General features: G+C 41.9%; 2 protein-coding genes across 2 annotated transcripts; both read right to left on the bottom strand.

Moving 5' to 3' along the window:
- Positions 1-11: 11 nt before the first annotated feature.
- Positions 12-2167, bottom strand: LOC311494796 (uromodulin-like; the record flags this gene model as incomplete). Its single annotated transcript, XM_084554018.1, has 3 exons — positions 12-995; positions 1193-1267; positions 2148-2167. 3 exons carry the CDS (start codon positions 2165-2167, stop codon positions 134-136), a joined length of 957 nt encoding a protein of 318 aa, XP_084410144.1. The 3' UTR covers positions 12-133.
- Positions 2168-2998: 831 nt separating this feature from the next.
- On the bottom strand, positions 2999-9109 carry LOC311494785 (sodium-independent sulfate anion transporter-like; the record flags this gene model as incomplete). The annotated part of the gene is made up of 12 exons (XM_084554006.1): positions 2999-3625; positions 3730-3863; positions 3947-4046; positions 5383-5510; positions 5592-5732; positions 6237-6292; positions 6379-6490; positions 7511-7583; positions 7723-8000; positions 8218-8395; positions 8666-8814; positions 9043-9109. The coding sequence occupies 12 exons, from the start codon at positions 9107-9109 to the stop codon at positions 3518-3520; spliced, it is 1524 nt and encodes a 507-aa protein (XP_084410132.1). The 3' UTR covers positions 2999-3517.
- Between the last annotated feature and the right edge of the window lie 2832 nt (positions 9110-11941).

The following is an 11941-nucleotide window of genomic DNA, read 5'->3' as shown; positions in this document are numbered from 1 at the left end:
AGACGGATCTGACCCTCAACTCCTGTGCTGTTGACTGCTGCTGGTTCTTTTCTCACAATTTGAATTAGAGTTTAAGAGAACCATTTAATCATCAGTTCAATGAATGGATTAGAAAAGAAAATGTAATGTGTTCTTACAATAGTTGAAATGCAACATTACCTGCGCAGTAGGCCGAATAGCAATCGGATGGCTTCACAAGTTTGTAGACATAGTAGTTTTCATCACAGCGTTTGACATGAATGTTGTGTGAGTCGAAATAACAGCAACTCCCCCACCAGTTATTACAAACCGTGCGATTTACAATTCCTTCTGACTGTGTGGGATGAGGTTCTGTTATCCACAAAGGAGCATTAGTTCCACACCTGTGTGTGTCTACACACCTCTCTGGAATCTGAGCACTGGTACCCTCCAGAAACAGGCGATACCAGCCTTGCCAGTTAATAAAATAATCACAGTGTACGTCCTCATTACTAGTGTTATTTGTTGAACGCCAGTCATCATCCAGTACAGTATAGAGGTGACATGGGTCAGCACATTTGGCAGTCCCATTGCTTTGGATGCAGTCCCAGCCTAAAGGACAAACTGTGTGTCCACAGCTGAACTGGATCGATTGGGAAGAGGGGCTTGTTCTGATCCTGGAGGAAGGCTGCAGACATTCAAATGATCCTGGTGTGTTATAACAAATCTCAGGTGGCGTGCAGGGTGGGTCGGAGAGGGAGCACTCATCAGTGTCCACACAGCCACTGTCTGGGGACCAGTGGAAACCTTGGCTACAGCACGACGAGTCGTTGCAGAGTTTTGTGTCGTAGCAGCTTAGACCATCGCCTACGAAGCCGTCTTTACAGACACAAGAGGGAGCCTGGCTGCTGAAAGAGTCGCCTCTTTCTCGTGACTCCAAGCATGTGGCTTCATTATGACATGAATCACAGCTGGTAACAAGTGTCCCTACAAAAAGAAGAAGAGGGATAGTTTGATGATTAAGTAAAAAAATCAGTCTGAATCAGGTTTGTTTTATGCATTCTGTGAGTGCATTTGTTCTAAAAGCAAATACACTTTCATCTGTATATCCATTCATCCTGAATGTTGTTGCTGGCAGCTTTCATTTGTATTCCATCTCTAAACTAGAGCCCTTTCACGTGTGATTGATTGAATATGTGTCTGACCAAAGACGACAAAAAGCCAGATGGTTTACCTGAAGTGGTTCTGGTAAAAAGTATGAGCAAAAAGACTGCCCCGGGCACTCGCATCGTGGACCACATTTAAACTCCTGAAAAAGACAAAGGTGATTTAAAATCCTGCTACTAAATAATGCTGATGTTGTATAAATGTATTCCTATTCTAATATCTGTACTTACCCTGGAGATGAAGGAAAGTTAAATGTGACCAGTACCAGCAAGTGTCAGAATTTATAGATCTGTTATATAATTTAAGGGTACAACATTGATTCATATCACGTCAAATTAGTTACTTATTGGTCAAAAGATAAAGGTCTCATTCAAGCAGAACTGCCATACAAATATTTGAGTCAGTATATTTTATGACATTACAACCAAGCTGTGCAAGTGTTCAAATATAATGGAGACCTTGTGGTTTAATGAATCTACAGACACATTTATAACCACCTCAAATGACAGAGCATAAACTGAGCTTTTGTGCAGTAAAACTGGAGGACATTTGACCAAATAATTCAGTCTCATGATCCGGTGTCTTGCGTTTTTCATAGTTTTCAACCATATTTCCAACATTTTATAATTCCCTTGAAGTCAGGTGCCATTAGGTGAATCCAAATACTCTCGCATGAATTGAATTGGCTCTCGACATGTAATTAATTATTACTGTATCACAGGTGTGTGTTGGACCTGATGTTATATTTCTGAAATATGTATCCCTGACTGGCTCCGAAAAAGATTGTTTTCACAAGTCAAACTGGTTTCTTTGAGCTCCTTTTGAATGTGCAAAAGAGAAACTGACCTTTCTCATGATCCCACTTTGATCTATTGCAACTTCATGATGATAAAATACCGGAATCATTGCACCATTTATGTTTTATTGTTCCAAGATAAATGACTGACTCAGTACTTTGTACTACTACCAGACGATTGTGCTAATAAGTATTTTACAGGACTTTTGGACTTGCTGGGACGTACATGTGTGCAAGACTGCACATGTTTCCCTGAAGTGTTGGACATTGTTCAAAAAGAAGCCAATGTTCAGCCACACAGACGGACACACTGTTAAGAACTGTTAAGCAGCGTCTATGGATGTTTTTACCACTTTTACTGATATTTGATGTCAAAAACCTAAAACGCAACGTAAAGAAGTCATCACAACACATCCACATAAATCTGGATTCAGCAGGTGTTTTGATCTTTTCTAAAGATAAATATGATATTACTGTTTCATGTGTGGTGTATATCCCACTTCACTGTTCCTTTAGTTTTTTTAGACTGTTAATCAGAAGTATTACTTCATGAGGATGAATACTCAAACAACCTTCCAAAAAGCATCCTGTAAAATGTATCTTTAATTAAAAAGCTAATATGTTCTGACAAAAACAGAACTACAACAAAATTATAGTCTCTATTGTCGTTAACCTTTTATTTTTTATTTATTTATTTTTTGTTCTTTACATTACTTTTACATATCCTGGACATGTAACCAAGGACGTGTATAATTTTGTGCAAAGTCAGCTGACCACTCCCATCCCAGTATGTTCTCTAAAATTCTTCTTTACCAAATCCAAAAAAAAAATAAAAAAAATCTGATAGGAAAGTGCTGGTGGGACTAAACAGCAGTTTAGCAGTCGTAGTATTGTTGCAGGGTCATCCCAGGGAGCATGCACGACACAAACCTTTTTGAAAAAACAAACACACATATGCCAACAAATGAAACATTATATTGATTAAAAATCTCTGTATAGAGGTGGTGATTTGGGTTAAGAAAATAATTTACTCAGAATCATATATATATAAGCATATTAAAAGATTTTCTATTCCATTTTTCTGCATTGGCAGCACATTGTTACCAACATTAAAATAAGAGAAATATATCATTTCATTTTACAAAAATAAATAAATAATATGAGACACTATGGTAGGTGGCATCAGCTTCTCTGTTCCTTAATCACACACACACACTCCATGGTCCGATTCTTAAAAATTCTGATTATGACATATAGTACATACAAATAATAATACACATATTTTCAGTATTTAACTCATTAATATAAAATGTAAAATGCCATACTATGCAGTATAGACTTCTGGTCTCATGTTGTTCTACAATGATATCCAAAGTCAGGTTTAGCAGATACAATGCTGAGGGAAACTCTTAACTTCAATAAAGAAAAGGGGACTTTACTCAGCCACTGGCAGTATGCAGTAAATCAGTAGCTGATAGATACACAACTTTATAAGGCCATCAGATCAACTCAAATAAGAGGCGTCCATGATAAGAGTTGTTGCAACATGGCTCTTTCCAGTAAATTGTCTCCTCTCCACACTGGATACTGCAGGTGTTAGTCATCAAGGAGGTGCTTTGACCCAATCTGCAGCGCCGCCTCCACACTGTCTGCAAACCTGATGCCCTGCAGATCAGCTGCAAGGAGAACCTTCAGAACAGAGAGCTGGAGGAGGGTGGAGGTCACAGACAGAGCCAAACAAGAGATAATCAATACACTGTATACTCAACCAATAAGCAGTAGAAATCTGTAATGTCCGAGGGGCGTACCTGCAGTCCAGAAAAGACGAGCTGCACTTCTCGTAGTTTGAACTGCTTCAGGAGGTCCTTCAGCTCACTGATTACTGTGTAATCTATCATGCTGACATGATGGCAGTCCAGAACCACTGACCTCGGAGGACATACTGGTGGAGAGACATTAAGCAAGGCAAGATTAAATGAGAAGATGTCACCCGGAGTATAGTCAGACCATCAAACAAACTATTACCTTGCAGAGCCTGAGTGTGTATGATGTTGCTGAGATACTCCGAGGCAGGAAAACTAAGTCCGCTGCTCAACTCCATCACCAGCATGCCATGATCGGACACCTGTGAACACATCGACCCAAAAACAACTTTAGTATTGTGATAGTACACAGTGAATTCATAATGTTTAAAACTGCCTGTCTCCTGGAATCTCCTCCATGCTCTTGAGACGGTGCTGGGAGACACAGAAAACCTTCTGGCAATGGCATGTATTGATGTGCCGTCCTGGAGGAGTTGGACCAGGGTCCAGGTATACCCTCATGCTAGCAGTAGTGACACTGACCCAAGCCAAATGAAAACTTGTGAAAAATGGTCAGAAAAGATGAGGAGGGAGGGAAAAAATATAAGCAAGTTGTCCTGTTTTTGACTTATCCAGTGAATTAAATTCTAGAAAAATAAACATCCCTCAACATTTGAGGCAGAAGTTATAGAATCAGTGTTATAATTGTGTCATGCCCTCTGCTTCTACCTCTTCTCCCTCCTTGCCTGCAGCTGCTCTGCCTCTCCCTTTCCTCTCCGTCTGCCAATAGTAGCACAGTTGCTGATGTTAGCTGTCTCACCTCCACATTACCTGTAGACTCTGTTATTACAAGTTTTCAATTTGTTTCTATAAGAGCGGATGATGACATGGTTATCGTTTGTCTAACCTAGCAATAGTAACATAGGAAGTAGGGACTTGACCAGGGCTAGGAGCCCTCTGGTGGTCATCAGACCAATCAGATGAACAACAAGCTGTAATCAAGCCTGTCTACAAGGTTCGTTTACTGGAAGTTTTTATTTATTTATTTGGTAGGGACAGTACACATTAATGAACATCTATTCAGGCAGCAATAAATGTAAATATGCCGGATTATAGCAGCAATGCTAATTTGCAACCGCAGTCCCAAGGCAGGTAACACAAAAGCATGATAAGACACAGGACAGGACAACAGATCACAATAAGAGCACATCACAAGACAGTACATTACTAAGAAGATAAAAGTCAATGGTTACAAGACTGGTTTGCTTTCAACCAGTGCTTGAGGTAAGTTTTGAAGGGACACTGTCTTATGGAGAGTGGAGGACTGTTCCACATCTTAGTGGCCTTTCCAGAAAGACCATTTTGTCCAAAGGCTGTTTTTCTGTGTAGGACCTCACAGTCCCCTCTAGAGTTGAGCCACTCATCACACTTGATGTGATTTAGAGGATGACAACATAATGAATTAAGCTCAGTGCTGAATTTTGTTTTAGGCTGTGTCTGTTAAACATCAATCCAGCAGTGATTCAGGTGTCTACAAAGTGGAAATGCTTCTATCACAACAGAATCAGCTATGCTTATACAGAAAACAACAAGCTGCTATGACTGTTTCACATCCATGCCACCTCCTTGCACAGATTCCTTTAAAGAATATGACAATACCTTTATCTGGGGTCTGGCTGTGCTGTAGAGTAGCAGGGCTCCAGATACTGCTACACCTCCTATGATGCCGTACTGCACCTGCCAGAAACTCATCAGGAATGTCACAACAAAGGGCAGCAGGTCGAGCTCTGTGGAAAACACATCAATGTCAGACTTCAAGTAAACAGTTTCGTGTAGATACAGTAAAAATAAATACTACAAACACTTACTACGTATCCTCCACATCTTTGCAACGGCACAGTAATCCACCATGGGAGCTACTGCACAGATGATAACAGCAGCTAGAGAAGCTTTGGGGATGTAGTAGAAGGCCGGCATGAGGAACGCCAGGGAAAGCAACACTATAACACCTGCAAAAGCATACAAAGAAAAGATGGTAAAACTTTCTGACAATCATTTCAAATCATAAATATTTTAAAAGAAAAAGATTTATACTAAGACACAAAAGCTAGAAACTGACACTACCTCACTATGCAATGTGAAACTGAACCAGGAAAGCAAAAATGGGTGATAATCACATGGTTTAAACCTAAAGATACATTTTCATAATCTCTTTAGTTAAAAGCATAAGGATAGGCTGACAGTAAAAAGGCCATCCATAGTACGTGTTCTATCTTTTTTAAGACAAAAATGTTCACATGTTGGACCGTCTCCACTTGAGATTAACTGCTAAAGCCTGCTCTTAAGTCTTCTGACTGTGTCCTTCATGATAACACTGTCCATTTTAATGTCAGTGACAATGAGCGGGGAAAAGGGAAGCAAAAAGTAAGAGGATAATTCACTGTATCATATCACAGACTACCACGAGAGGGCAGAAGAGGTAAAGAAAAAGTTGAAAGTGACTCATGACTCACTGGTGACGATCCCACCAGCTTGTGTGCAAACCCCCGTCTGGCAGTTGACCGCAGTCCTCGAAGTCAAGACAAACCATGGCAATATAAATATCAAACCTCTGTGGTCTCTCTCGTTTTCTGTCTCACACACAAACACACAAACCTCCCGAAGCTGCCAGTGACAGGGTACGCTGAGACAAAGGAGCCCATGATGTTGGTCACACCGATTGCCAGCAGCTCCTGGTTGGCATTGATCCTGTAGCCGTTCTGACTGGCTGAGGAGAAACAGGAAGTTCAAATCACCCAGCAGTCTGATGAAATACTATTTTTTATAGCTGCATTTCAATATATAGAAATTGTGTAAAGTTAGATTTAATAAAAACATTTACACCGATCAGCCATAAAATTATGACTAATTATCTTGTTACCATGCCACCTGTCAGAGTGTGTATCAGACAGCAAGTGAACTTTCTGTCCTCAAAGTTGTGGGGTATTCCTGGTCTGCAGTGGTCACTTCATATCAAAAGTGGTCCAAGGAAGGAAAAGCAGTGAACAGGTGATGAGCAGCTAAGACTCTAATGCACTAATGCACCCGGGAGGCTAGCCTGTGTGGTCTGATCCATCAGATGAGCTATTGTAGCTCAAATCGCTGAAAAGGTAAAGTGTCAGAACCTACAGCATATCACAGTTTGTTTTGTGAGTGCGTAGCCACAGAGCAGTCAGGGTGTCCATGCTGCAGAGACCACCTACAATGGGCATATGAGCATCAGAACTAGAGCACAGACCAATGGAAGAACGTGGTCTGGTCTGACGAATCATGTTGGGGTTTTTTTGCATCGTGTGGTCGGGTGCATCACTTATCTGGGGAACATACGGCACCAGGATTCAAGGAACACCCCCCTTCTGTTGCCTTGAGGATGTGTTTGGTCTACAACAATGACCAGGTGGTGGTACGTATCGAAGTAACATCCACATAAATAACAGGACCCAGGTTTCCCAGAAGAACATTACATCGTAACAAGATCATCAACGTTATTCACTTCACCAGTTGGTAGTTTTAATGATGAGACTGTCTATGGTGTATTTAGATTCTCATTGTGATGCTAACCCAGTGTCCACATAGAACCAAGTACCAGGATTTCTTTCCCTGAATCCAAGATAAATGTTGCTACTAAATCTTATGTCAGTCTCTCCTATAGTTGGTAGGACATTGCACAAAGAGATATTTGAACTAAACTGAATGGAAGTAGCTGACTTTCTGATTGTCAGTGCCATCATCAGAGCAACACACTTACCAAAAGCTTTCGCTATGGCAATGCTCTCCAACAGACCCATGAAGGGGATCACAGCAAGTCCTCCACCAAAGCCCTGTACAAAACACAGAGAGGAATACTGGTGAGTCAGCTGTGCTCTCTGAACGCAGGAGAGATTGTGGAAGTGGAAGCGGCATTTAGCACAAGGATCCAGAGCCCCCATCCTCTTACTGGCTCTTCCCTCTGCTTCTTACCTCTACGATCTCTCCAAAAGAGACAACGGTTCCATTGGCTGTGGTGTCTGTGGTGGGTGGAAGACTGAATGGAGGAAGTCCCTGGGTAGTTTTCCCAGTTATTGTAAACACATAATGACCAAAAGCCTCCCAGGAAAATGCTATGAGGGATGCAGCCACAACCACCAGGCCATGATCAAAACACAAAAGAAATACAAAAAAATGCAGACAAACGGCAGACACACACAAAACCCACTCACAACCACACAGGCACTGACTGGTAGTATTATCCTCCTGACCTAGGGGTGTCAGGGAGGGTGGCGATAACCTCTGCAGCCACGGTCCGAATGTAAACACAAAGAGGCAGAAAAAAAAAAAGTCTAATCAACCAAAACTTTCGCAACCCCCCTGCAGTACCTCCGCAGACCCCCTAGTCTAACACATGTTAATATGCCTGAGTCAAACAGTTGAAGTAATATGGGTGTGAAGGTGTGTAATATGGAAGAGGGGCAGTACAGGGGTGGTCTGGGAGAGGGTACCTTGGCATTAGTCTGTCTGGCTGCTGCTCCACTTGATGTTCTTCCTCTACTGTGACATCCTCACAAGCTCTGTCTTGTGGCACATTCTCCTGATACTGAGTGTCCATGTCCTCACTGCCAGCAGGATGGAGCTCACAGGCTCTGGCATTTAGCCTCTGCTCAGTGTGAGAATGGGGTTTTGTGTGATGATGCACTGTTGGTTGAGATCTCGTTAATCTATAACAGGGGACCGACTGGTAGGTATATTCCTCATGGGAACTGTCTGTGCTGTCTTCATGTGTAGTTGTAACTGTCTGTTTCTGTGTTTTTGTCCTTTCTTTCTGACAATGTGCAGGAAGTGTTTCTTCCAGGGTCAGTTCATTCACTGGCAGAAGGAGGTTATGGTGGAGCACACGCAGTGTTTTGGACCCTTTCTCAGGTTGCACCTTATACACTGGTCCATTATCAACTCTCACAACAACACGATGCACCACCTGCTCCCAGTAAGCCCACAACACCCTCCCCTGATCGTGGTGGAGTTTCTCGGGATATCCAAAGCGAGGGAAGTCTTGGAATATCTTATCAGCTGTTTTCCCTGCAAAGCACGTAAAGTGGTCAATTAGTACCAGTATATACTCATAGCCTTGGCTTTGCTCCAGGTGAAGGTATTCGATATACACTAACTCGAACGGACTGCTGGTGGAGATGTGTCACATGGGCTCTCTCTGTGGAAGATTGGAATGTTTCTGTGTAATGCATGTACATCTCTTGTGAACATAATATTCTATGTCATGCTGCATGTTGGGCCAATAAGACCTCTCACGGGCAAGACAGGTAACCTTCTCTGTACCAACATGGCCCGTGTCATTATGCAGAGTCTTCAGCACCATCGGTTTCAACTTTTCAGGAAGGACAAGCTGCTTGTGTTGTCCAGTCTGTCTGGAGAGAATCCCATTATCCACCACCAGCTTATTCTACTCATATAGCATTGTGTTTGTCTCTTTCCCCTAGTTTCTTTTGTCTCTTTCATTGGGAATCCAGTGCTGAAGTTTTAAAGAGATCACCTCCTTGATGGCTGAGTCTTCTTGTTGTGCAGCACAAATATGTACTGGTTTAACCCTAGAAATACTTTCAGGTGACAAAACATGTGTGTCCTTACCGTCGAGCTGCAAAGCTGCAACCCACGGTGTATCACTCCCTTGGACTGCTTTGCTGCCTTGCCAGACTGCAGACACAAGCTCTGGTGACATGGTCTCTTTGTGCTCTTTTATGTTATCTTGAAAGTTCACAGGATACCTGGAGAGAGTACCAGCATCTGTGGTCATTTTCCGGGGCCTGTACTTTATATCAAAATGAAAATCAGCCAGCATTTTTTCAGACACAAACCACTGGGAAGGAATAGGAGGACATAGATTTGCGAATCCAACCTCTGTCCAGGAGATTCTGTACATCTGGGCAATTGGCGGCCCCCGGGCTGTGTCCGGCCCCTGAGGAATTTTGTACCGGCCCTTACAGTGTCGTGTAGTTATTACATTTGGATAGTCTAACACAGCGCATGACTATGGCTAATTGTACATTCTCTCGTGCAGCAGGAGATGATATTCACACGTTCAAGTCTGACCTATATTTTGAGGGACCACACATGACCAATCAAAGTCGCCGTTCGCGCTCTAGTGCAGCGCTGTATATACGCCTGGCTCTGACTGCTCTGACTTCTTTCTTTCACGCACGAAGGTCGGATAACAAGAAAATATCTCTTCAGTAGTTGTCCATATCAAGAGTTGCCAATCGTCCCTTGAAAAAATGGAATTGTCCTGTATTTAGAAACAAAAGTACGCGTCCTGTATTGAGCTGAAACGGGACGCACTCTGTCCCGTAGTACCGTGAGAATCAAAAATAGTGTGTAAAATATATGGAATGAATAAATAGTAGGGCGCTTTATTTATTAATTTACGGTAAACTTATTCCCAGGCCGTCTTTCTGTGACCAATTTATAAATTCTCACACTCGCTGGTACTGGTCACATTTAACTTTCCTTCATCTCCAGGGTAAGTACAGATATTAGAATAGGAATACATTTATACAACATCAGCATTATTTAGTATAGGGTTTTAAAACATCTTTGTCTTTTTCAGGAACTTTGATGGGGTCCACAATGCAAGTGCCCGGGGCATTCTTTTTGCTCATACTTTTACAAGTTTTTACCAGAATCACTTTGAGGGTTTGGATCTCACAACTGTAGTCACCATGAGGATGCTGGTGTCGTCTGTGAAGGTAAATGCAAATTTGAGCAGCAACACAAAATTAGCTGTTCTAACTGTTTCACATGTCTATGGCCTTATATTTAACATGGAGGACTTCAGTTTTGAAATGTGTTATTGATTCATTATTTGTTATTGACGCTAACAAGTCCACATTTCATCTGTGTCTCACAACAACAGTATTTTGCTCCTTGTTTTTCATTTAGCTGCTTCACCAGTTAGGCTGGTCAACTCTGACAACCGCTGCTCTGGCAGAGTGGAAATCTTCCACAGAGGACAGTGGGGGACAGTGTGTGATGATTTGTGGGACCTGAATGATGCTAACGTGGCGTGCAGACAGCTGGGCTGTGGAAGGGCTCACTCAGTACTACGAAGTATTGTTTCTGGTAGTGGACCCATCTGGTTGGATAATGTCAGGTGTTTTGGAAATGAATCATCGTCAAGCCTGACGGACCTCTCCATGTCTGGAACCGTTTTGGCATTTTATTACGCAGAGGAGGACAACGTTCTGGTCAGCGGTGGCTTGGTTTTTGCTGTGTGATTAGAAACTTTCTGCTACTTATATAGGCTGACTGGCGACTTTAACATGACCCACGACGTTCGTCACACCACAGCTGAGGTGGGCGGATGATGATCCGTCTTTAAAAAGGAAAAAAAAAATATCCCAATTGATCCATATTTGATGGTTTGTAGTGCGTGGTAAGAGGGGGTTGGAGACGTATAGAGGGACGTAAACCCATTTCTGATGCTTTGAGGGGTCAACGTGAAATGGATTAACATCAGTGGACATTGATACAGAGGGTTTTTTTTGTTTTACTTATTGGCCTTATTGATTGTTAGATTCAATATGTAATGTTTCCCTAATGTCTAACACATAAAAACAGGGATTTCGGTCTATTTGCAGATTAACTCGTTTTTTACATGTTGCAATGAAGAGATTGATTCACCGTGTCTGGAAAACTGTTCAGAAAATTTGAGCCAATGCTTACTCACAGCATTAATCAAAAAAGTGCTCAGCAAAGCAGAATTAAAGCGGGAGACATCAAAACACTTGCGTCACACCCGTGGAGGATGGGGTTGTTCAACGAGGTGATTTTATCCCCCCCACTTTTTCCTAAGCTATTAAACCGTTTGCCCGCCCTGGCAGTGTACCAGCGTACTGAAATGGTCAGTCCCCCAGACATGAAAACCCATTGGTCAAGTTAGATTGATTGAAATACTATAATCCTTATATCGGTGTACAAGTACAATATAGCATTCTGTTTATATACTGCAAATAAATAAAATATGTAAAAATATCCAGATTGTGGATATAGCTGTTTTATACTGTAAACACAGTTTGCAATCTGCTCACCATCAACTTTCTTTATTATTTATTTGCAGGGTGAGACAATGAAGAGAGAATTCAAACCTGGAGCATGGTATGGTTCTACAAGAACGCATTCTACTTACAGTTACTTT

The sequence above is a fragment of the Chelon labrosus genome, assembly GCF_963514085.1.
Source record: "Chelon labrosus genome assembly, chromosome: 2".
Classification (NCBI taxonomy): Eukaryota; Metazoa; Chordata; class Actinopteri; order Mugiliformes; family Mugilidae; genus Chelon; species Chelon labrosus.
Note: the sequence above shows the minus strand (reverse complement) of the source record. Positions and strands in the feature narration are given on the sequence as shown.